Source organism: Cheilinus undulatus, linkage group 5 (genome assembly GCF_018320785.1).
Source record: "Cheilinus undulatus linkage group 5, ASM1832078v1, whole genome shotgun sequence".
Taxonomy (NCBI): Eukaryota; Metazoa; Chordata; class Actinopteri; order Labriformes; family Labridae; genus Cheilinus; species Cheilinus undulatus.
The window spans coordinates 49049833-49076542 of NC_054869.1; the positions used below are offsets into that span (position 1 = coordinate 49049833).

At 39.6% G+C, this 26710-nt stretch overlaps 1 protein-coding gene across 3 annotated transcripts in view; it reads right to left on the reverse strand.

Moving 5' to 3' along the window:
* Positions 1–117: 117 nt before the first annotated feature.
* Positions 118–26710, reverse strand: part of fkbp15b (FKBP prolyl isomerase family member 15b) — a 44436-nt gene continuing 17843 nt past the window's right edge. The window contains exons 9-29 of one of the 3 annotated variants that reach the window (XM_041787246.1): positions 26388–26531; positions 26079–26245; positions 25946–25994; positions 23451–23567; positions 21337–21442; positions 21144–21247; positions 20964–21051; positions 19035–19144; positions 18849–18947; positions 18651–18745; positions 18246–18348; positions 12408–12579; positions 10816–10952; positions 10426–10581; positions 9812–9964; positions 9630–9722; positions 8377–8490; positions 7732–7839; positions 6771–7411; positions 4762–4870; positions 118–3183 (exon numbers count right to left, since the gene is read on the reverse strand). In XM_041787246.1, coding sequence (XP_041643180.1) covers positions 3103–3183; positions 4762–4870; positions 6771–7411; positions 7732–7839; positions 8377–8490; positions 9630–9722; positions 9812–9964; positions 10426–10581; positions 10816–10952; positions 12408–12579; positions 18246–18348; positions 18651–18745; positions 18849–18947; positions 19035–19144; positions 20964–21051; positions 21144–21247; positions 21337–21442; positions 23451–23567; positions 25946–25994; positions 26079–26245; positions 26388–26531 — 2946 coding nt within the window. In that variant the 3' untranslated portion in view covers positions 118–3102. Of the gene's footprint in view, positions 3184–4761; positions 4871–6770; positions 7412–7731; positions 7840–8376; positions 8491–9629; positions 9723–9811; positions 9965–10425; positions 10582–10815; positions 10953–12407; positions 12580–18245; positions 18349–18650; positions 18746–18848; positions 18948–19034; positions 19145–20963; positions 21052–21143; positions 21248–21336; positions 21446–23450; positions 23568–25945; positions 25995–26078; positions 26246–26387; positions 26532–26710 lie in introns of all 3 variants that reach the window. The other 2 variants (XM_041787247.1, XM_041787245.1) reach the window with 2 other exon arrangements.

Genomic DNA, 26710 nt, shown 5'->3' on the forward strand with positions numbered 1-26710 from the left:
TAATTTGAAGAGCAGCATCAGGAAGTGGAGTGTTTTCAGCAGCAATGACTTTAGCGCTTTGGTTCGGTTAGCTGGCATGCATTTGAAACCACCCATCTGCCAGTAAGAAAAATGTATGTCCTGGTTCTTGTCTCTTTTTTTTTAAGGGTAGTTTTTCAGCAGAAGACAAGTTGGGTTACAGCATCAAGCTCATGGTTAGCATTTCGTTTAGGTTTCCTGTCTCGTACACTGTCTGCTCAGTTGGTCAGCCATCCTTCTAAACAGACACAGTGACAGTGGACAGACATCTTTAGTGGGTAAAACCCAGGATCCATGCTAAAGAAAATACTCAAGATACACAAATCTCTGCACATGCACAGTTTTGTACTTTGCACCCATGTCTAAGGGTGTCATTTATAAAACAGTGCATAGAATCAAAAATTAAATGGCACATGGGCTTAAAATCCAAAGTTGGCATGCGCCTAAAATAATTCAGATTAATGAAACGTTGCCCACGCACATTTTCACACGTTCTCTTTTTAAATCCCTGTCTACCTGGAAATATGTGCATGTAGATCCGCCTCCTCTTCCGCCCTTTACATGCCTACATTCAACCTTTAAAGATCAATGCAAAACTCCTTATTATATAAAAATGCTTTTCTGACAGTAAAACCGAGGTGCTTGTAACTGAAGCGTGAAATGTCACAAACTGAATCAAAAAATAGACTGTTACCACATTAAAGCAGTATTCACATGCTCCTCTTGCAGTGCAAAAACATCCACCTTTCACCACTCTAAACGAGTTTCACTGCGTTTTTTTATGGAGTCCACGCTGATTTCTTCTCATGATGTCTGATCTGTCTTACACTGTAGGATATTATTTAATATAACTTTGATGGATCATTCCAGGCAATTAATCTATAAAAGTTTGAACCATGTACAAGGGCTTTTATCATTTACTTTTTAAAAATCCTAGCAAACTATGACTGATTATTTGAATAAATGATGATTGTGTGAGAGCCATCCAGGCTTCATTTACACACTTTGTTCATTTATATATACAATATTTTGTCCACCTCTCATTTGCTAGGAGCAATGAGTCTGCAATTTTTGATGCTTCTGTGCGTTTGATAATGGATGTTGCACCATGGAAAGAAAAGACTGGGTATTGTCCTCTCATGCAGATTTTACCGCTTCTTTCTTTCGACCAGTTTGAAAAAAAACGGCAGTAGAGCATCTTCAGGACTGATGCAGGAAAATCCATAGTTTGGTGGCACTTCCTTTATTATTTATTTATTTTAGAGGGATGTCAGTCACTCACAGAACTGCTACTGCTGTTTATACAAACATAAATGTTTGCCCTTTGTTTCAAAGAACAAACTTGACATTTTTATAGCAATATTTATTGCGTTTTGATGACATTCAATAAGACATTACACTTCTCTGTGTTTCTCTCCTCTTGCCTCCGGTGTTTTTCTGCCACTGCAATGCACATAGAACTGCTCTGACATAATCAAATCCCAAACTGGTCCATTATTAATATCTGAACTATAAAACAAGATTTAACCTTGCCATAATACTTTTTTCAACCTGCGAAAATACAAACTTAAATCTATAATCCAAAGATATGAATCACTAGTATCGTTAACTCTGAAAATGTACGAGCAAACAGTTTGGACAAATAAATAAATGTACTTTTAATGGTCCATTTTGCTTCCCTGATACTCTTAAGACAATCTTAAGAATGGTCATTCTTGTCTAAATCTGTTTTTGCAAACATTGAAAATTAAAATAATCTCTATTGAAATGTTAAAAAGGCTCACCATAGACTTACTTTGAGAAATGTTTGATAAAGTCATCTTGTCTTTTTTGTATATTGTGCTGAATGTGTTTGTTCTGTACATTTCTTCTGTTTTAATAGAGATATAATAATGCTGAATCACGCCATTTTTATCCTTCTTGTTCTTGTTGACATTATTTATCACAATCAAAACATTTTTAAATGCATTGTCATATTTTTAATCATGTGAAATACATCAAACATGGAGAACGTCAACGTAATATTTATTTATTGTTTTGATTGGGATTTCAATAAATCTTGAAAATGTGTGTGTTCTGCGATTTATTGCCTAAAATTTTATTGAAACAACTTTATTACTATCCTCAAACTTCAATAATCTCATGTCAAGAAAAACAAGTTAAAAATTGTTTGCTGAATTGGTCAACACAGGTCTTAACTAACTAGGATGTTTGGAAAAGCTGTGCTAAAAATCCTTGCTCTGTTTGCCAGTGCTTTGGGGGGCTAATAATTTCATCCTCATCTGTAAGTCCATGTAAATCCAGTCATTGACATTCCAAAATGCATTATTTTCTGCTATGGAAGTGAGATGAAATATTCTATAATGGGAGGAAGTGCTACCACAGCAGATGGAGCAGGTAGCTAACAGCTAGTCAGCTTTAGCTCGTTTACTCTTCTAATGATGTAGCAGGTAGCTGACAACAAGCCGTTGTCTCTTCTCTCTCACATTTTAAAGATTGGTTCAGATTTTAGGGATCTTTGGAAAAATGTCAGACTTTAATGATCAATACCTGAAAAACAAATTCAAAGACTCAGAGATGAAGGCCACATTTTTGTGTAATTTATTGTCTGGAATGAATTTCAGGTTAGCAAAAATTTTAGTAAAAGTTCTATTTCTAAAGCATCGAGCTAAAAATCAAAACCATTTAATGGTTTACGTTCTAAAAAAAACTGATGACAGGATTACTGCTGATTCATTAAACTACTCTGCGACAGTGACATGAAAAAACATGAATTTAACTGCATCATCAACACTGGACAAATGAAATGAATGGGATCTTGATTCTTCTGTCAATTACAGACTTGGGATTTGAACCACAATCAGAGTCTGGAGCTGCAGCTTCGTTCTCAGCTGTCAGTCAGCAGGACCTTTCGGAGATGAAGAGGAAGGCGCTCTGACCGCTATGACCAATCAGGTCCGGCTGCAGAGGCCTCTCCATCATCTTCATAGCTCCAACAAGCAGGCACAGCCGCTGAAGCGCCATGCGCCCTTTTTTAGTGCTGGATATCGAGACTGCTTTTTTTTTCTTAATCTTGGTTCCAGCTCAGTTCAGCCAGTCCAGATCATCGTCATCATCCTCGTCGTCACCAAACAGAGGGGTGGGGGGAGGACGACCCTTCAGGCTCTGGAAGGACAACAAAAACATGCTTCAGTTCATTTAACTTTTAATTGATTAACTTAATTGATGAACTTTATTTTAACTGGAGGTGGGCACAGGTAATCAAACATTCACAGTGCTGTGAAAAAGAACCTGACTCCTGATTTTTGCACATAGGGCCGGGTAGGTTTGGATGGCTTTTTCCCCTTAATAAATGAAATCATCATTTAGAAACTGCATTTTGTGTTTGAAATATTTAAGTGTGACAAATTTGCAAAAGGAAATAAGAATTTAGGAAGGGAAGAAATACTTTTTGATCGCACTGTGGCTCCACTGCCTGATAATTTGTCTACAAAGACATAAAATGCAATACTGGCTAATTCCAGTAGTGCAGTAGTGCCTGGAGAAGAGGGTACACTCTTGATTTAGAGAGGGTCATCTTTTGTGTGAGTGGGATTGGCTTCGACACATTGAACCAACCCACCCACAGCAGTTATAACCGCCTCTTTTCATCATTCTGAAACTTAATTTTGCATACTTAAAGGGATACTTAAACATTTTGGCAAATTGGCCCATTGCCATAATCCCTATAGTCTTAGTAAAAGGTTCATTACTTTTAGTTGTCCATGCAAGCTATTTTTAGATTGGCGCTGCCGAGTTCGGAGCTGCTGTGCCAACTCAATCGAGACAGACGGTATTTTTGGCTTTCCCTCATCAAACTCATCAAATGCACAATCCAACAACTCCAAAACGCTCTCGTGGACAAGTTGTGACTTGCACATTCACCACGCTATGAAATAATCATGGAAAGATACGAGACGGAGATGTTTTAAAGTTAAATGCAAAGCCGGAACTACACTCCAGACGTGGCTGCTGCACTGTATCACTCTGCCCAGTGGTTTACTCGGAAAGTAGTTCCGAGTATTTGCTTCATGTGTCGTAATGTTACATAATTATACGTTATTATTTCATAGCGTGGTGAATGTGCAGGTCACAACTTGTCCACGAGAGCGTTTTGGAGTTGTTGGATTGTGCATTTGATGAGTTTGATGAGGGAAAGCCAAAAATACCGTCTGTCTCGATTGAGTTGGCACAGCAGCTCCGAACTCGGCAGCGCTGATCTAAAAATAGCTTGCACGGACAACTAAAGGTAACAAACCTTTTACTAAGACTATTGGAATTATGGCAATGGGTAAATTTGCCAAAATGTTGAAGTATCCCTTTAAGAGACGGATTTCATTAATGAATTTTGCCCTTGTTGTTATAACACAACTGTCTGATAAACAACAAACCTAAAACACATATTTTCATCACTTCGCAGAGAGTCTAAAGGTTTGGATAGTTGTAACATTTCAAATGAATAACCATGTTAAAAACATGCTAAGTATTAGTATGACGTTTTTTGGCATGAAGGGATGAATGGACATGTGCCCAGCTTCAATTCCAACTAGTTATTTAGCAAAATAACCTTTAAAAAAACTAACAAACAAAAAAAAAAAAAAAAAAAAGAAAAACAAGGCAAATCCAACACTGAGACAAAACAAAAGGGAGGGGGATGCAGAGTGCTGGTTTAAACTTCAGAGCGCTCAACAGATGTGTTCTCACCATCTCATCCTCCTCTTCCTCCTCGCTTGGAGCTGCAGGGGGTTTGGCAGGAGTTGTGATCTGGAAAAATGGCTCCTCTCCATTTTCCACACCCATTCCCCCAGTCAGACTGAGAGAATAGCAGAAAAAAAAAAAAAGAGTTCGGAAGGGGAAGGGGAGAAGGGCAGGTGAAGTGGAGGGGGGGAATAAGGAAGAAAAGGCAGAAAGCAGCAGTTCATAGAGGAGGTTAGTTTGGAGGAATACATGCAGTCATTGTCAGAGACGGGGTGATACATACATTATATCTGTGATAAGTTAAGCTGCCATGACAGCCACTGTATCAGGCCTAAAATTATAAAAACTAGGGATTTCTCTGGCTTTGAAAACTGTTGGAAATATTTGAGGTACTGTAAGACCTCAACTCAAAATATACAGTGCCTATAAAAACCATTCACCCCTGTGGATGTTTTGCCATTTTTTGTTTTTATAAATAAATCAGTCATTATAAATGTTTTTTTTTTTTTACAAAACACACCTCTTAATGTCAAAGTGAAAACATATTTCTACAAAGTAATGTCAATTAAACAAAAATGTGTAATATTAAAAGCTCCAGAACATTCACCTTGTTGTCTTTAAACCATTCCTGTGTACCTTTTCTGTACGCTTCAGGTCATTGACTTGCTGGAAATAAATCTTTTCCCAAGCAGTAGTTCTCTTGCAGACTGAATAAGTGTCTTCCAGGATTTTTCCATATTTTGCCACATTGATTCTACCCACTACCTTTACAGGGCCTTCAAGGGCCAACTGCTTAGAAGCATCCCCCACAGCATGATGCTGCCACCGCCATACTTCACAGTGGCGTGTAATATTTGGTGTCCGCCAAAACATAGCATCTTATCTGATGGAAAAAAAGCCCCATTTTGGTCTGATCAGACCAAATACTTTTCTTCCACTTGAGCATGGAGTCTCCTTCATGCCTTTAGTGAACTGTAGTCCCGATTTAATCTAATTTTTCTTCAACAGTGTCTTTCTCTTTGCCACTCTCCCATAAACCTTTGACTGGTGAAAAACCTGGCCAACAGCTGTTGTATGCAGAGTCTCTCCCATCTCCTTCAGAGTAGTCCTAGGAGTCTTGGTGGCCTTTCTATCCAGTCTCCGTCTTGCACGGTCACTCAGTTTGTGAGGATGGACTGATCTAGGCAGATTTACACATGTGCTATTCTATCCATTTCTTGATGATGGATTTAACTGAACTTTGGGGGATGTTCAGTGCCTTGGACCTTTTTTGTATCCATCTGCTGACTTATACTTTTCAATAACCTATTGCTTGGAGTGTTCCTTTGTCTTCATGGTGTAATGGTAGCCAGGAACACTGACTAACCAGTGACTGGACCTTTTAGACACAGGTGTCCTTAATTGGTGACTACTAGCACCAATAGGCTGGACCTCTGCTGAATTAGTTCATTCACTTTAAAGAGGGTGAATATTCATGCAGTTACTCAATTTACATCACATATTTCTATTTGATTGACATAACTGTGTAGAAATCTGTTTTCACTTTGACATTGAAGAGGTTGATTAATACAATAAATAAAAGGGTAAAACACCCAAGGGGTTCAAAACTTTGGGTTTTAAAAATATCATATGACAGTCATGATATAGATTAAAACAGAAAGGAAGTATTCCAATAAAGAAATAATAAAAGTGACTGTTTTCAGTACTCTCATTCTTTTTTTAGCCATTGTATGTTTCCCCATTTAAATTTAGACATATATAAGAATATTTCCTTATTTTTCTTTCATAATAAATCAAATTTGCCTTTTTTGGACCACAAGCTTCCCCTTTGATAATAGAAGTAATTCAAATATAAATGTCCTTTTATTATGAACCTGTCTTTACCTTCCCACAGATATTACATTACCTGATATCTGGACCAAGCAGCCCCACCTCCATCACACACGATGTACTGGAAGCCCTGGACTTAACACACAAGACATTTTAGAAGTTTTCTTGGCAGCTACAGGACTCACCTGGTGTCTTCTCCTGAGCTCTTCTGAGGTGCGTTGGGGGGTGGAGGAGGGTTAACTGGGGGTGAAAGGGCATTCTGAGAGGCAGCTTTGATTTCTTCTTCTCTTTCCCCCTCCTCCAAACTCTCCTTCATGTCACTGCTGACTTCAGCTTCTACTTCGGACACTGATTCCTCTCTGTCTGCAGGTGGCGATCTCTCATCGGGTTCATCGTCTAGGTGTGCAGATGTGTTTTTGTCTTTCTCCTCTGTGGAGTTTTCAGGAACACACAGCTCCTTCTGCTTCTCTTGTACTTCAGACTCTGCTACTGCTGGTGTCTCTGTTCGCTTGGGTTCAGAGGTTGGACTTCCTTTAGGGTCAGTTTTCTCTAAAATCTCTGCCTGTGTCTCCTTATCTGTCTCCTCCTGCTTCTCTTTTGATACTTCCTGATCCTTCACGCTCTCATTGACTTTGATAGGTTTGCTCTCATGTTCGTCTTCCTCCTTCTTCTCTTGTCTCTCTCCATTCACATGTACCTTCTGCTGAGACGTCTCCTCTCTCGGTCTCACTTCTTCACTTTCTCTTTCTTTCTTTGCATCCTCTTCATTCTTCTTTGGTTTCTGTGACACTCTCTCTGACCCACTGAGAAGCTGCAGAGTTACATTCTGCACAAATTTAAACATATTAGCAGTCAGTAAAACACACCTATAGCATGGGTTCCTAGCTGTGCAAAAATCAAAAACAGTCTACCACTAGAATCTTTAATAACTTCTCCTTGGTCTAACAAACTGGACTTTGGGGCTCCAGTATGCTTGACTATGGTACAGACTGCCTAGTATGAGTGGGCCCTTAGATCCATGACACATTACTTTGTCCAACCTGAGGCATAACTTAATATTTTTGTGACATCAATTTTGTCTTCCCATATCAAAGGGATCATAGCTACATGAATGCTCCTTTGTCTTTCAGTGCAAATCGAACTCACCTTGATGGTCGTGACAATCACTCCGAGCACGGCCTGACCGCTGTAAGACTCGCTGACGTCAAACTCTCCTCTCAGAGAGTGAAACACCCCGTTCATCACACGCTTCACCTGCAAACACACAAACAAAGCTGGCCTCACTTTAACAGTTCAGGCATGAAGATTCACTTTTACTGAATAAAAATGAAACTATAGCATTCAAAACGTTATCCTCCTGAGATCTGACCTTGTCTTGGTGGTATGAGAAAAGCAAGCAAGTATAAAACCCTGTTCCTCTCGTTTCTAAAGTGACACTTGTTGAGGCTGTTTTCAGAGTTTGCCTGCCTTGAACTGGTGATACCTTCTTAGCAGTTGACCTTAGCAGACCCTAAGGCAAACATTCTGAGCTCAAATCTGTGCGGGGGATCACTGAAAGATGTTTATATACAGTGATGTAGAAAAAAAAAATTCCCCCTTCCTGATTACTTATATTTTTCGCAAGTTTATCACACTTAAATGTTTCAGATCATCGATCAAATTGCAATATTAGACAAAGATAACCCGAGTAAATACAGGTTGCAATTTTTAAGTGAGGATTTTCATTTAGTACTGGCAGCAGATTTGATATTTGGTAAATGGACAAGCATGTCTTCATGTATGAATTCTCACCTCTGCAGCAGTGTCTCCTGATCCTTCCTGCTCTTCAAGTTTCTTCTCCAGTTCAGCCACTCTCTTCTCCAGTTCCTCCCTCACAGCAACTCCCTGCTGCTCCAGAGCCGAGTACTGAGAGGAAATAACATGGTGCATTTTCAGTTTGATTCAGTTTGGTTTGGTATGATATGCAATTTTTTGTTTCCAGAGCCAAAAGTTAGTCCTGTACACATCTAAACATTGCTGATTGGTTGAAAGAATCATTACTACCCATGCAACAGCAGCAGTAAGACAAGGTGCAGAGGGAACCGCGCAGTACCTGTAGGAACAGCTCTCAGGTGGGCATGAAAGCATGGCATGGAAACTAAAACCCACCTAGACTGAAGAGTTATCAAGATAACGAAATTGTGAATTTCAACACTGTTTTAAATCATACCATATCAATACCTGTCTTAACATCTAGGCAAATTAAATTAACACCTGGATACCCACAACTGGTGAATAAAGTTGTTTATATTTTAATTTCCAACCTTACTTTAAAAGAGGTTTAGTAAACATGTACCACAATTGGACATATTTTTAGAGTAATTAATAAGATTTTCCAAAAAAATAAGGTACATGGCCTACATAGTACCTCTTTAATATCATTTATACACCAGAGGAAGAGTCTATAATGATTCTGCTCTGTCTGTAATTTATACTTTTTCTTATTAAGGTCACTTTATGGGTGTCAGTGTTTGTGCAGGGCTATCATAAATCATGTGGCTGTCATCGGTCTGTAGGTTGAGATATGAAGGAAAACTTTTAGGGACCAGGAGACACTGCTGTCTCTCTCTAGTTATGGCATCTTTGGGTAAAAATACAAACGTTAAAATGCTTTTCTTCTTCTGGATTTAAAAATGAAACATATTTGACTGTTTATACAACATTTTTTGCAACCTTCCTAAAGTGCCTTGTTCAGTTTAAGGTGTTGAGGTTCCTTATGAGAAATAAGGATTATCTTTTTGTAAAGCACTTTGTGACCTTGCTGTTCCTGAAAGGTGCTATATAAATAAACTTATTATTATTATGAGAGGAAACTGATCTCCAAATTTATTATTTACTCAAGTTCTTAGAGAAATTACATCTAGTACCATTGCAATTGCAAGCAGTCCTGTTTTATTCAAACATCATCATAAATTTGACATTTTCTAATTGCACATAAATTCACTAAATAATCATTTGGTGAAATTAGAAGCTGGGGTAGACTGATAAATGATCATGCATCTTACTTTTCCCTGCAGGGCCAGCAGCTCCGCAGACTGCTCAGACTGTGGGGGCGGATTCTGTTCTTCAGATTCTCTCGTCTGCTTCAAAACTGTAAACTGATGACAGTGACAGACACCACGAGATGTAGCAACTAACAGTTTTAGATTGTGTTTGCCGTTGATAAAACATGTTTGTGCTTGTGTACCTTCTCCTGCAGCTGTGTCAGCTTGTCCTGTAGAGCATCTCTCTGCTCCGTCAGGTCAGCTGACTCTCTGCTGTGCTGCTCTTTAGCAGAGGCCAACATCTGCTCACATTTCTTCTTCCACTCGTCATCCAGCTCGGCCTGCAGCTGAGACAACTGCAACACAAACACAGCATGGATGATAAATGCTTCTGTGTGCTCATTAAGCCTCCATGGCAGTGATATTCGTATAAATACTTCAATGGACTTTCTTCAAACTTTGCACTAACCGTCACTCTGAGTCAAGGATGATCTAATTAAATTTTAGAGGTCAAAGGTCAAGGCCATTGGGTGACAAGTCAATTTCTTGCTTTAGAGAACAATATCTCAAGAAGGCTGTTGGGCATTTTTTCAAACATTGACTTAAGGATGAACAGATTCGAATTTGGAGGTCCAAGTGCTGACAGCATACTGCCACTGTACTTTTACTGTACAACAACTAAAAACTTCTTTAAATCAAATAACTCCCCAGGCAGAAGTTGTAGTTTTAAAGCTACCAGTTCTCTTTAATCAGCTGAGACTGGAGATATCTAACAAATGTCTGATAGGAGACCATTAGGGTTTACGTTGGAACTAACCTGTTCAGAAGCAGCGCTGTCAGTGTTGGTCCTGGCCTTGCGGAGCTGAGCTCGGAGATTGTCCACCTCCTGCTGGCTGCTCCTGCGGAGCTCCTCCACCTCCTCATCCCGGCGCTGACGCTCATCCTGCCACTTCTTCTTCCTTTCCAACAGATTCTTAAAAGGAAGGTAACCACCTATTTGTCAGCATTTACTAACAAACTATGTAATTCTTCTAATGTGCTGGCCAATCAAATAAAAATCTAGCTAGCACAAATGCACTTCCCTGGGTAACTGGGTGAAGTTTGATATTGCCATGTAATTAATGTCATGTTTGTAGCCATTTCCAGAGGTGGAAAAAGTACAAGACTATTGTACTCAAGCAAAAGTAAAAACATGTCATATACTCACTCGTTCCAGGCTTTCTTTGTCGGACTTCAGGTCCTGAATTTCTTCCTCCATGTTGCTGAGTCTGAGCTCCATCTCTTTGCGTCTCTGCTTCTCTGAGCGGTACTGAGTCTGAGCCCTTTCCACTGCCTCCTTCAGCTCTGAAACACATTGATGAACATTTTTCAAGTTTATCTTCAAGAAGGATTTATCTCTTGCCACTGGTGTTAGCAAAAGGCAACACTGGAATAGAGATTCAAATGTTGTGAAAGTAGACTTCACAAGTCATTGTTTTTTGGTGGTGGTCTGGAAAATTATGGCGGCTGTGTTAGCTGGAAAAGAGAAATTATTACCCATGGCAATTTTTTAGTTTGATAAATGAAAAACAAACTGATGGTCTATGGGCAGACCACAGTTTTACCACAAGCTACATGAGAGTAAAACAATGGCCATTGCCCCTGCAAAATACTGTATGTTATTTAGAAATAACATGGTGGAAGCTTCAGCTGCCGGTGAACTTTGGCATTTGGCTGCAACTACTGAAGCTGAGAAAAAGTGGGCAGTCACTATACTGCATTAGAAACTGTCATGCAAATGATATTTTTCTCGAATTTTCCTAAATACTCGATGCAAATGATAGAATTGAACAAACCTCCCTTACCTTTTTTTTCCAACAATAAAAAAAACTCAAAATGCACTGTTCCACATTATTATGCACAATAGAGTTTCTGAACATTTTATAGGTTGTAAAGAACTGAAAATGGTCATTTATTGAATTTGCAGCATTAGGAGGTCATATTTACTGAAATCAAAGCTATTTTGATCAAAAACATCTCAACAGGCCGCGTTCCATGTTAACATAGGAGCCATTCTATGTTATCAACTTCACAATTCTTGCATCCATTGAACTTGTGAGTTTTTGGAAAGTTGCTGCTTGAATTTCTATGCAAGATGTCAGAATAGCCTCCCAGAGCTGCAGTTTTGATGTGAACTGCCTCCCACCCTAATAGATCTTTTGCTTGAGGAAGCTCCAAAGGTTCTCAATAGGGCTGAGGTCAGGGGAGGATGTGGGCCACACCATGAGTTTCTCTCCTTTTATGCCCATAGCAGCCAATGACACAGAGGGATTCTTTGCAGCATGAGATGGTGCATTGTCATGCATGAAGATCATTTTGCTACAGAAGGCACAGTTCTTCTTTTTGTACCATGGAAGACAGTGGTCGGACAGAAACTCTATATACTTTGCTGAGGTCATTTTCACACCTTCAGGGACCCTAAAGGAGCCGACCAGCTCTCTCCTCATGATTCTGGCCCAGAACATGACTCCGCCCCCTCTTTGCTGACGTTGCAGCCTTGTTGGAACATGCTGACCATCCACCAACCATACACTACTCCATCCATCTGGACCATTCAGGGTTGCACGGCACTCATCAGTGAACAAGACTAACTAAATACCTACATTTGTGCAGGTCTTGGGGTTCAGTTATAGTTCAAACTTCTGATCAACTGTGCTATGAACATATAAAAGCTGAAGTGAGCAGTTTGAAGGGGAGGACTGCAAAAATGTCAACTTCTTTCGTTCTGCATTTTTCAAAAATCATAAACTTAACACTAACCTTCCAGTTGTGCCTCCAGGGCAGCACTGCGTTGGTTCTGACTCTCACTGTCCTGCAGTGCCATGCTCAGTTTTCCCTGTAGCTCCAGAACCTTCTGCTGGTGAGCTGAAGCCTCCAGCTGCAGCTGAGACAGCCGGGCTGTGGACGAAGCCAGATCCTCCGTCAGACGCACCTGATGGAGAGGGGAGAGGAGAGGATGTAACCATCGTCTGTGTAGGGTAAAAGCAAACTCAGGCCACACATAAACAGTGGAACTACAGATGGACATCCTGATGAGTGGTGAGAGCAGCGTGACCCTGTAGAAAGAAAAATAATGAATGATGGAAAAAGGAGACAGAAGGAAAAAGAAGACAAAGAAAATTAGTTAAATGTAAATAAAGTATGGCTATTAACAGGATGATTCCAGGAGCAGGGGGTCAAATAGTAGTTCAGCAACATTTTTAACATTTTAATGAGCCAAGTTGTGTCAAGACTTTCAGAGATTGTAACTTTATAGTATGTGTGCTCTGTTTAATGATGCATTTCCACCAATCAGTCTGTTTGACTTGGTACAGTTTGTCACAGTAAACCATGATCTTGCTTGCGTTTCCAAAGCTCATGTCTGTGAAGCCTAACTTGAAGTGAATAAAATTCAGTTTCTCTTTTTTTTAAAGATCCATATTATTTGGCTCCAATTGGGAGAAGGAGCAGGCCTGGCCACAGATTTGTCTTTGCCCCTGAAATAGAGAATGGACCCAGCCCTGTTGTGACTTATTGATGATAGAAATCGACGTGCGTTGGAACAGCAGCATTGGTGCTAGTATTCTGGCTAACAGTTACTTCATTATAGAGCTGAAAGAGTGTCAAGCTAATATGTTATGGCCAGTTTAACCAATTTTTCCGCCCATTTTTGCTACTTCTTGGTGCCCCTTTAAACCCATTTCTCTGCTTTTTACACATTGTTTTCCATGGTTGACAATTTGACCAATTTTTGCTGCTACTGCCTATTTATAACTAATTTTTTTCTGTTTTTCATCCATTTTTTCCACTTTTTGTCTTTTTTTTTTTTTTTTACATTTTAGCAATGTTTTTTGTCACTTTATGACCATTTAAGCCAATTTGAACCAATTTTTCCCAGTTCCTTTTCTTCTTTTGCCATTTTTTGCCATTTGTTGCCCCTTTTTAGCATTATATGCATTTTTGGCTGTTTTTTTTTTTTTTTTGCTCATTTAAGCCAATTCTTTTTTGGAAGTTCTAACCCATTTTGCCATTTTCTCATAATTTAATAGCATCAATCAAAGTGTTTTAATTATTTTTTTTACCTCAACTGACAAAATTGAGGTCTTTTTGCCTAAAATCCACACCAGTGGTGATGCTGATTTAGCTCTCTTTCCTTTTTGTACAAACTTGGAAAAATACTGCCATGTCTTTGCTCTGCCCAAAAATGTTCTTACTGCAAAAATCTGAGCCAAGTGATGCCAAAGTTGACACATGCTATATTCCGAGGTGTTTCAGTGGGTAAACCAGGTAAACCCAATGAAGAAACTGGAGCACACGAATCACTTGAGGACGTTTAATCAGGTGCAGAGGACTAACGTTTCGACGCGCACTGCGTCTTCATCAGAGTCAAAAACCAAGTCGTTTGATGAAGACGCAGTGTGCGTCGAAACGTTAGTCCTCTGCACCTGATTAAACGTCCTCAAGTGATTCGTGTGCTCCAGTTTCTTCATTGGGTTTACCTGGTTTACCCACTGAAACACCTCTGATTGTTGCTGGTCCTTTTGTGAGCACCGACCTCCACGAGTGGAGGGGTTGAAGCGCAAGAGACTCTCTCACCACAAGTTATATTCCTTTTGAACTCATTGCAGAGTAAGCACAAAAAATGTATACAAACAGAAAAAAACCCTTCTCCGTCCATTCACCACTGAACTGTTTGTGCATCTGCTTGTTTAAAGCAGAGGAGACATTTTGGTCGGGTTTACTGGTTTATGTACATGCAAAATCACATCTACAAGTTCCCAAATGTGTGTGCTGAGATGCTGGAGTGGAGAGCAGTACAGGGATAAGAGGATATGCTTAAGCAAGGATAACTGCAACACCATGTGGTGGGACAAACAAATTAGGAAATAAATGTGACTGGTGATCATACAGAAATAACACACTTAAATCACTTCATCAAAAAAATAAAATAAAATAAAATAAAAAAAATAAAATAAAATGGAAACGTAAGATTCAGCTTTATACATAGGTAACCAACTTTAAGGGCCACTAAAAATGACCTTGGGAGTCTGACCTTGCCCTAGGCCAGAAAAAGAAAAGGTTCCAAGGCACTGAACACCCCCCATAGTTACGTTAAATCCATTGTCGAGAAATGGAATGAATATGGCACATGTGTAAATCTGCATAGAACAGGCCGTCCTCACAAACTGAGTGAGCGTGCAAGAAGGAGACTAGTGAGAGAGGCCACCAAGACACCTATGACTACTCTAAAGGAGATACAAGCTTCAGCAGCTGAGATGGGAGAGACTCTGCAGACAGTAACTGTTTCCCTGGTACTTTATCAGTCAAAGCTTTATGAGGGTGTGGCAAAGAGAGATCACTGCTGAAGAAAACTTACACTAAATCTGGACTAGAGTTCGCCAAAAGGCATGTGGGAGACTCCATGGTCAAGTGGAAGAAAAGTCTTTCTTCTAATGAGACCAAAATGATGTTTTCTGGTCATCAGATAAGATGCTATGTTTGGTGGACACTGAACACTACACATCACCACGAATACACCATCCCACTGTGAAGTATGGTGGTGGCAGCACCATGCTGTGGGGGTGCTTCTTGGCAGTGGGCCCTGGAAGGCCTCTAAAGCTAGAGGGTAAAATGAAAGCAGCAAAATATAGGAAAATCCTTGAGCACAATCACATTAAGTCTGCAAGAGAACTACAGTTGGGAAAAGATTTATTTTCCAGCAAGACAATGACCTGAAGCATACAGTGAAAACTACACAGAAATGGTTTTAAGACAACAAGGTGAATGTTCTGGAGTAGCTGGTTCAAAGCCCAGACCTGAAAACAATTGAGAATTTTTGGCCAGACTGTTCACTCCCAATCCCCATGCAACCTGACAGAGCTTGAGCAGTTTTGCATTGAAGGATGAAGTGAAGTTTTAGTGTCCAGATGCGCAAGCCTGACCAAGACCTATCCACACAGACTCAGTGCTGTGAAGGCAGTGAATAGTTATGCAGTCACTAATTTTACCTTACATATTTTTGTTATTTTGTTTTTTGTAAAAAAAAAAAAAAATTATACTGACCATGATTAAATTATAAAATGAATAAAAGGGTAAAACAACCAAAGGCAGGAGTAACTTTTTATAGGCTCTGTACATCATGGATTTGATTTCCAACATTCTAGTACTAACATTTTAGTTATGATGAGTCTATTTGATGAAAACTAAACCTAATTTTTCGTCACTTTCTATTACCAAAGACCAAAGATCTATTTCCAACATGTCCTACTTCAGTCTTCCTCATGGAAAAAGGTAGTCGACAAACTTTAGTCATAGTTTTAATGAACAAATTTAACAGTGATGTGTAGTATCCAGGTGCTGTCCTGCTACAGCAGCTTAATTATAGTCCACTAATCACAAAACAGCTAGCAATCAAGATTTTTGATCCTGCTGACAGGTCTGATTTTGGGCAGATTTTTATCCTGAGTTTGAAGCAGACTATAAGCCAAATTGTCTTTTTTCCTTTGCTTAAACAGCAGCAGATGTAAACTAATATTTTTGGAGCACTTTCTTAATTTCACACTTTGTTTCTTTACATATTTCTCTGCTACTATTTGACCCCAGTCTGGTGGCGGTACACAGAGAAAGCAGGCTCACCTGGCCGGAGCTCAGGTCCTGAGGCAGAGCATGCTGAGAAGAGAGATCAGTGAATGCTAGATTGTTCTCATAGAAGCAGAGAGCAGTTTGCAAAGAGTAGAAATTGTATCAGGAGACAAAAAAAAATGCTACATTTATATAAACCAAAGCTCTATTTACAGATTCTATAAAGAAATTTAGAATCTTAACTAAAAGATTGGATTTTCAGGATTAAAAGTGATGTTTCCCTTTATAGAACATTTGGAGTCTTCATTGACCAATCACACATTGTCAGCCTTCTTTTAGTATAAAAGAAACAGTTTATGTGGGCAGCAAAAAGTGGGCTCTCATTAAGTGTATTCTTATCCCACTGGGATCCCTGTATGCTCCATGAAACTGGCCCATATCAGTGCATGGTTTCAGATGCATGATAGCACTGCACCTTGAACAAACAAGCAGACCTCTCATGTCATAGGACAGCCTGTGTCCGAAATGGGATTAAACGTTCAGTTAAAGAGACATTTACAATGACAAGAGCAATTTTTTTACCATTTGATGAGAGCTGTATGTAAATACACCACAGTCTTTGTGAACTATGTCCCACTCAAACGTAAGTGCTCAAGACCACGGTGTCACTTCTTGTTTACAAAAAATGGTAAAAATTTTATGCAAATAAACCCCAGTTGCTATGAATTTGGCATCATAATTTATAATAATCAGGGGTTAAATCAGTCTGGAGATTAACCTCGACATTAAAAAACATCATCAGAATGTGCTAGACACTCTCACGTATAGATAGCATGCAGCCAAGAGTCGCATTTGAGAGTCCGTTATAAGGGGGGGACTGTTTGATATCCTGAAGGCAGCTCTCTGCGGTCCACTCAAGGGAAGAAGCTTTGTTGTACAAGGCAAAATGTTTCACATTTGTTAGGACCCGGCACTGCAAGAAACTGGTCCGATTTATGAGCAGGACAGCACTCCATTAGGATGAGAGGTTGTAGGTGCACAGGGGGTGAAGTTCTTCTGCTTTCCATCTTTGCAACTTATTAAAATAAAAACTAGATAAAAGAAATAGTTCTCTCTCCATCTCTTTTGAAAGGCTACTGTCTCTATCAGCCTTTCTTCTTCTGGATAGTGTGTCCCTTTAAGGATATTACTCATTGCCATAAAGATATTTCACTATCAGCAGTTAAATCATTTGAATCATATCAACCTCCTCCTTTGCTTCATTTAAAATGTAAGGACAGGTGAAAGGGTGAATTTAAAGTATTTTCATAAGTAAATATTGCAAATTTATATATTTCGAAATTGTCCCTCTTCTAACCAAAACGTCTCACGAGATCTGCTGTTGGGCTGGATGTTATCTGTGGCCCGAAAATTTGACACTTGCCCTTTAAATTCTCCAGACAAATGAACAAACTACACACTATGCTGGATACTAGAGGGTCAACTGGCCTGATAAGGGGCACATGAATCACATGAGAAGGTCTGAGCCAGAATCTGGATGTAAAAGGTTCCCCTTGACTTAGCTTGATGCTGAAGCTGTTTTCATGACTTTAAGACTCAGAACTGTTGTAAAGAACACAATCCTGCCAAACAACAAGGATGCAGCAAAACTGAAAAGCAGCTATCAGAGATGGATGAGTCCATTTCAGCCTGGGTTTACATACAAACACTGCCAAATCCACAGAAACAAAAAATCCCTTCCAGCACCTCTTCAATAAATGTCCTTACTGCTTTTACTTTTTAAGTCTCAAAAAAAATTCTAAAAGGATTGAATTAAGTGTTTTTAGAGATGCCTGAATGCACGCCGTTAAGTGCTTGGTTGAACCTGCTTCTTGTACAAGTTGTTTTTCTACACATGGTGCTTTATATACTATGGGAAAATTTTTACTATTAAAATTTAGATATTACCAAATCCTATCTCTGACTAACAGATCAGCTTTTTTGCATTGCTAGAGTGTACTACAGCAGAGTCACCTAACATGCAGTTTAAAGTGTCACCTTGTCCTGCTCAGCCTGCAGAAGTCTGGCATGGCTCTGTTCACTGGATGATTTTAAGGTGTCGTTTCTCTGCTCCAGCAGCAGGTTACTCTGCTCCATGCATCTACAATGACAGAAAATAGAGAAAGAATTCATCCCATCCTCCCTAACAGGAACATACCACCATCAACACATCAACAATGGAAACTTCAGAGCAGCTTTTCTTGAGCTGCACAAGTTAGCCCAAAACACACTGAAGCCATTTGATCCACGTCCAAACGATCACCCCCATTTTTTCTTATTCAAAAAATAACAGTGGTGTCAGAGCTCCTTGTTTTCAAGAGACAGATCAATACATTTTTTAATTCAGATGGCATGTTAAAACAGTCAGGTCATAATGATCTGGCCTCCTGACTTCAGACTCACCTCTGGTTCTCATTGATGAGCTCCCCGATTTTGCGGTTCTGCTCCTCAACACGAGAGCTCTTCTCAAACACCTCCTTTTTTAGACATTCATTTTCCTACATAAAACAACAACAACAAAAAAAATCTCAATTCTCAGACATGTAGGAAAACACTGAAGGGTATGATGAGACAATTAGTATTTGTGAATGGTGAATTTACCTGGACTATTCTTTGGATGTTGTGCATGATCATGGAGGTTTCCATCGACATACTGGGCACAGCCATGGAGAGGCTTCCCTGTTTCTGTAGCTCATCTATCTGTTAAAAAAGAGGGACAGTAAAGCAGACATATCTCCTATCCCTTCAAGATTCTTAATGATCACAGTCATATTCACAGGTTTTTACCTTTGAGGCTAGTTGATCGACTTTATCTGCAACTTTTCCAACAGATAACCTGATCTCTGTGTTGTGTTGTCGTGCCTCAGTCATCAGGAATGAAGTTACATCACTGGGGCCTAGACACACAATTATGCCTTTAGTTATGGTTTTACTTATAAAAATGTCAATCTTACAACCACAAGGTGTTATCATGTCTGATTTAATATTATGAAACAGTGAAATGTCACTGAGTACTATCTCCATACCATTACCATACAGAATGTTATTTCTATCTTCAATAGTACTGAAATGGTCAAAGTTGGAGGAAATATAACCTCAATTCCAAAAAGATTGGGGTGCTATGCAATTGTAAACAAAAGTGCAGTTTTTTGCTGGCGGCAGCCAAATCACATCTCAAACACATCTCAAAAAAGTAAGGACAGGGCTATGTTTACCACTGTGTAGCATCCCCTCTTATCTAACAACAGTCTGTAAACATCTAGGAAGTGAGGAGAACAGTTGCTAGACTTTTGGGAGAGGAATGTTATCCCATTCTTGTCTGATGTAGATTTTCTAGCAACTCAACAGTCCTAGGTCTGCTTTGCTGGATTTCTTATTTTACAATTCTCCAAATGTTTTCTTTTGGTGAAAGGTCTGGACTGCAGGCAGACCAGACTCTTCTACTGCGATGCCATGCTGTTGTGATGGATCAATATGTGGTTTAGCATTGTCTTGCTGAAATAGTCAAGGCCTTCCCTGAAAAAGACGTTGTCTGGATGGGAGCATATGTTGCTGGAAAACCTCTCTCTACTTTTCAGCATTGATATTTCCCTTCCAGATGTGTGAGTTGCCCAGACCATCAGCACTAATGCAACCCAAAACCATCAGAGATGCAGGCTTTTAACTGTGTGCTGATAACAAGCTGGATGGTCCGTCTTCTCTTTAGTCCACAGGACACTACATCTGCGGTTTCCAATAAGAAATGAAAATTTTGATTAATCTGAAATGTTGATGAAAGCTTTGGGCTGAAAGGTCTGTTTGTGTTTGCTGCTCATAGTTTGTTTAAAATAGAACAGTGTAAAACTTTACAATGAAAGCCTTTTGCTTCTGAGTGGTTCAGTGTTTCTCAGTGTTTCTGAGCCCATGCAATGACTTCCAGTACAGACTTGTGCATGTTTTTAATGCAGGGCTACCTGAGGGCCCTTGTGCACAGAGATTTCTCCCGATTCTCTGAATCTTTTGGTGATATTATTGAGTGTAGTTGGTGGGATATTCAATGTATTGCAATTTCACGTTGAGGAAATTTTTCTCAAATTGTTACAAAATCTTTAGAAAAAGTTTTTCACAGATTGGTAAAGCTCTGCCCATATTTACTTCTAAGAGACTCAGCCTCTTTTATACCCAGTCATGTTACTGACCTGCTGCCATTTAAACAAGGTAGTTGCAAAATACAAGTACCACTTACTTTTCCAGCTCTTTGTTGCACCATCCCTACATTTTTTGTTGCTGCCATCAAAGTCAAAATGAACAAATATTCTTCATGAAATGGTAAAATGTTTCTGTTTCAACATCTGACGTGTTGTTTATGTGGTACTGGTTTATGAGATCTGACAATCATTGACGAATGTTTTTATTTAGATTGTACACAGTGCCTCAACTTTTTTGGAATTGGGGTTGTATTTCAATCATCAGGTTATGTGTGATTTTCATTTTAGATCTCACTCTCTACATCCCTAACAGACTTTTGTAGTACATTGTTTTTTGTTCCTACAAAAACATTAGACCACCTCTGTACAGGTTCAACATATGTTACAAATAGAGACTGATTAATATGTTTTATTGACCTACATTAATTATGATATAATTGACGATATCTCAGTTCTTGCTTGAAGTTTGATGAACACCTATCAGTTTGGTGTCTTCTGGAGTTTTTAAGATCTGGTTTAGCACTCTTACCCATGTATGAGACGGCTGGTGCAGGGTAGACCTGGCTGACAGGCTGCAGCTGAGATGGAGCCACGGAGCTCTGTGTGTACAGGTAAGGCTATGAAACAACATAATACAGTGAAATAGAGATATATTTGCAGGTTTTTCAGCACTTTCTGATTTTAAGCACAAAGTGTGATGAGATGTTACCTGAAAGGCGTGGGTACTGCCCTGCAGCCCAGGCTGAGCTGGAGAAGAAGTGCTCAAAACAGGAAGTAAGGCAGAAGGTTGAGCAGTGAGAGGATGAGGATGTGCTGCAGCAAAACAAAAGTCAGATTTAAGGAGGTCAAAAATAGAAACAAACAAATTAATGACAAAGAGACAGTAACACTCATTAGATTACCATTTGCTGGAGCTGAAGTAGTAGTGGTAGTTGTTGGAGCAGCGGTGGAGATTGGGACTGGAGAGGGAGCTGCAGGCTGATCCTTCGCTCTGCTGCCACTGGTGTCCTGCTGATTAAAGCATGAGGCAGAGACCCTGTGAACACTGACATCTTACAAAAAAATCAAAACAGCTCCTGCGTGTTTAACTGAGCATGTTGATCTACTGCTGTTCACAGAGGGTGGAGCTGAGGGAGACATCAGTGCATCCAATCACAGCAGGTCTAATCAAAAACATCAGTTACATGAGGAAAAGGAGTACAGGAGTTTAACAAAATAGTCACCCTTTTATTAAATTTATCTCTTTTATCTCTTGTATCTCATATTTGACTGCAAGCCCCAGAACAAAAAAAGTTGGGAAACTGTGTAAAATGTAAATAAAATAGTGATCTCCTTTCCAACCTATATCCTATTGAATACAGCAGAGGCAAGATATCTGATGTTCAAAATGATAGACTTTGTGTTTGTTTACACATTCTGAACATGCAACTGTGTCAAATCAACTTCTCTTCTAACACTCTGTAGGTGTCTGAGGACTAAAGACACTAACTGCTGAAGTATTAAACGTGGAATTCTTTCACATTCTTGCTTGATGTACACCTCAAGTCTGCTCAGCAGTGCAGGGTTTTTCTTGTTGTATTATGCAATTCATAATGCTCTGTAAATCTTCAATAATAGACAGGTCTGGACTGCATACAGGCCAGTCTAGGCCATGCCCTTTTATTGTGATGCCATGATGTTTTAACTCATGCAGAATGTGGCTTGGCATTGTCTAATTGAAATAAGCTGTGAAGTCCCTGCCTTCACAGACGTGAAAGTGACCCATGCCATGGGCACCAGTACACCCCTACACATCACAGATGCTGCTTTTGATCTTTGTGTCAATAAAAATCTCGATGGTCCTTTTGCTCTTTAGCTCGGAGGACTCAAAGGCAATTATCTCCAAAAACAATCTGAAAGTGGACTCCACAGACTCTAGCACACTGCTCCACTTTAGGTCAGTCCATCTCAGATTAGTGTGGGCTCAGAGAAGTGGGTGGGGCCTCTGGATGTTGTTGATATATGGATTTGGTTTTGCATGGTAGAGTCTCAACTTACATTTGTAGATGCAGGGAAATGCTGTACTGACAGTGGTGTCCCCTAGGGTGTCAAAGGTCATAGGCATTCAATGTTGGTTTTCAGCCTTGCTCCTTAAATGTAAATATTTCTCCAGATTCTCAGAATTTGTTGATGATATTACGGACTGTAAATGGTCAAACCAGATTCTTTGTGAATGTATGTTGAGTTACGTTGCTCATAAACTGTTGGACTGTTTGCCCATTCAGTCTTTGACTAAGTGGAGAACCTTGCAGCATCATTGATCATGAGCGAGTGCTCCTTTTATAGTACCATAACCTGTTAACAGTTTACTAACTGGCTTGTTGAATGTTCCAGGTGTTTTTGAGCATTTCACAAACTTTAGCCTGTTCTTGAACCATTCCCAACTTGATACAGAATGTGTTTACCCATCCCCAAAAAGCTTATCAGTCTGAACATTAAATATCTTGTCTTTCTGCTGTATTCAGTAGCGCTAAGGTGGAAAAGGATTGAGAAATTCCTAAACTATCTTTTTGTTTTACACAATTCCCAACTGTTATAGAATTCAAATTTGTTGTAGCATTTCAGCATAGATGTTAAAAATTAAAATAATACTAAGACTAAATGAATAAAAACTTAATTAAAACTAAAATTTCACAAAGAGGACAACTAAATGAACAAATACGAATTAAAAAATAACTGAAACCAACTTGAAAATGAGATAAAACAAATTTTAAAAAATCCACATTATTACAAAGTCAGAATGAACTTCAGTCCTAACACACTGTAGCAAACTGGTGTGTTAAAACCTTTTCTGGATAACTATGGAGCTTCAGAGCACTGAAGAAGAAGCTATATCTGGCTTTCATGCATGTAAGTCTGTTTCACGCCTCCCTTATTTTGGCCTTTTCACGTAAGCATGAGACAAATATAGACTAGCAGAAGATTCCCTTATTAACTTGTGCAGATAAATACCATTTCTGGAAAATTTCCAACCCACCTCAAGCTCAGAGTCGCTGGATTCAGGCTGACCGGCTGCTCCAGTCAGAAAAGGCAACATGGGCTGTCCCATCTTGGCCATCCGGGAGATCAGCTTGGCTTTTGTTGCATCTGGATTCTGAAGTTAGAGAAATAAAGCTGCTGTTAATACAGCTGTACAATAACTGAATACAATGTAAGGGTGATAAATATGTCAATTCAACCATCAGGCCTCCTAGTTTGTAGTAGGTAGCACACAGCACAAACAGGGAATAAACAGAAAATCAGACTTTATAAGACCTTTATAGAGACCCTCTTACTGCACCTCAGTTTCTAACCAGTTACATTGGTGCAGACTGTAAAATAAAAAAATGTGACAACACAATCAAGAAATTAGCTTTCTTTGAGATATTAGCAGTGCTAACATTTATAGACTTTGTACCAGACATACACAAGGCAAAAGCTTCTCTGCAAAGCTGCTTTATGCTTGCAAAATCCTGTAAAATGTTTACAAGAATTGAATGCAGTCTAAGCTCCAACACCCTCTCTTCCAATCATTTCTCAGAAAACTTGCATTTCCCTATCCCAGATCACATGGTTAACTCTCTAGCTAGGAACACAGCTATTTGACATTGCTATTACTGAACCACAACCCAGAGTTAAGCCAGTCTGCTTAGCCAGCTGTGCTTTTTATACATGCGTGGCACCATTATGCATGTAGAGGATGTGAGTTTGAGAGTTTTCCTTCACTTAGGGAGGAAACTGAGTCAAGGTGGTGCTTCAGTGGACACATTAACACAGCCATTCCTTTAATTCAACACACTGTCTGTCTGTTATTCTGAATATTTAATATAGGTTGTCATAATCTGTCCGGGATGCTGGCAGACTGGACACACCTGTTGCAGGTGCAGACAACAGGCCCTGCAGAAGAGGGTGAGAAATCCAGCAGGAGTAGACGGGATTAAGAAAAAAAATCCCATGCAGGGCTCTAGTTTTTAATAATTGAAGGACTGCATCCCAGGTGTATGTTCTGACTAAACTGTAATGCAGCCACCTGTGACTAGTAGCTACTGTAGCTCCGGTTGATGGCTACTGTATATCTCCCATAATGCTCTTTAACCTGAAGGTACACTATAGGGAAATGATAGCACTGACAGTGCAATTTAGCCCTTTTTTGACCTTAAAAAGCTCAATGTGTTTGTACATAGGTTGTGTCTGCTTAAACTCACATGTAACTAAGCACTGAGTGACAATATTCAGCACAGAAATGAGGAAATTAACCAACAACGAGCACTGGATGCAAGTGCACAGCGACATTAGCCCCATTCTGCAGGCTAAAGGCCCTTGCACACTAGACATGGTTACTATACGCATGTTTATTTTTTTGCAAATAATTTGCACATAAGCTTTTAATCAAGCATGTAGTGAGGGAATATAAGCCTCACACCAGCTACATAATTTCGCTATGCTATCTTACAGCTGATAAATTAATCATGGCCGATTCTTCTAAACTTTCACTCCAGACAGGTACATATCTGACCAATCAAAACACTTGTAGCCAACTACAGTAGAATTGTGAGGTAGACAAGAGCAAAAACAGCCTCCTCTTGATATCATGGAATGATGTTTTTTCTCTATTCATTTAAATTGTTTTTCTCTAACCAGTCCTAAGTTGTTTTAGTCTTTAATATGATTTAACATAGACTGAAAGATCAAGACAGGCAGGGCTCTATTGCTTGATTATTACTGGACTTTACTCCAGTAATACATTCTGTGCATAATGGTGCCAGTACACATTAACTGGCAGGAAAAGACAAAAATGACAAGAGTACAAAACTCACTGCAGACTATGCCTCAAAAATATTTGAATTTTTGTGACTTTTTTTGCGTAGCCCTTGGTGTGCAAAGGCCTTAACTCAGCATATAAACACTGGCACTGTAATTTGTCTTAAATAGTTTTATTTTTTACTCTTTCTTGGTGTTTAGTTAGTTAAGTTTGTTAACTATTATGACTTGTGCTTAACCAGATTTTAAAATATTCAGGATAATCTCTAGTTGACTGACATTAGCATTTGCAGGTATCAGTAGAAGATTGTTCTCTCTTGTGTAGTACTAATTTAACGCAGGCATCTGGTGCACCTGAAAGCAGATTTAGAGAGGTGTTTTATGAGGCAGAGGAAGCAACCATTAGGACAAACTCTTATCTGTTATTGTGGTCAAATGAGAGAAAATGTGGGAATTTTGGGAGTCTTACAGCTGAAGAGGTATTGAAAAACATTAGCTAAAATGGTATTTTAAACATTAGTATTAACCCTGATTTTCACGATTGTTGTATTTCTAGTTACAGTCACTAAATTAAAAGATTTCTCCAGCTTTAAAACAGTTGCAAATATCCGAGGTAATATAGGAAGTCATGTAAAAATGAACCTAACAAAGGAGGAGTCATTTTTTTCATTCATTTAAACACTTCAGTACAAATATTCTGAATATTTCACCTTAAATTAAAAGAAAACTTACTGCCAGCTGCTCACTGAGTGAGTTTGACTTCACACGAACTGGCTGCTCCCTGAAAAAGAAGTGACAGAGACAGATCAGTGGCATGAAAGAGACAGAAAACATAAAGGCAATGTTCTTGGGACTTCAGTCTCACCCTGGTCTCCCTGGACCTGAGGCTGGCGTCTGTGCTGAGGGCTCTGGGGCAAGGTTCTCCACACTGGGGGCAGGTGAAGGCGCTAGGGAGGGTGCAAGAGAGGGAGCAGCAGAGTCTCTGGAGCAGGCGCTGGATCGGTCAGAGCCGCTGTCCCTGGCGAACTTCACCTAGAACACAAAACAAGCTCGAGTTTACGATTTCACAACATGACATGGAGAAGAGCTGTCATGTGAGAAGAGGCGCTCAATTCAACAAAGACACCATTTATCATCTCAACATTACTGTAGTAAACATTTAAGAGTGTGTTACCCGCCGAGGCTCTGCTTCAAAAATTAGTGTGCTGTTAGGCGGGACGCGGTTTGGGACTCCTTTGGATCCGTAAGCGAGGTTGGGTGGGATGATTATGAGACGACGGCCAGCTTTTTTCATTCCCAGCATCCCCTCCTCCCAGCCCTTATAAACAGAGAAGAACAGAAAGAGAGAGAATCATAAGTTGTGCAGACTTCACAGTGCATAAAAGCTGGGTTTCCACCAGGTAGTTCAGTCTGACTGAGTACAGTTTGAAATGGTAAAGTAAGGTAAACACCTAAATAGTTCACGCTTCCACAGACACCCGTACCCCCCACATGGTG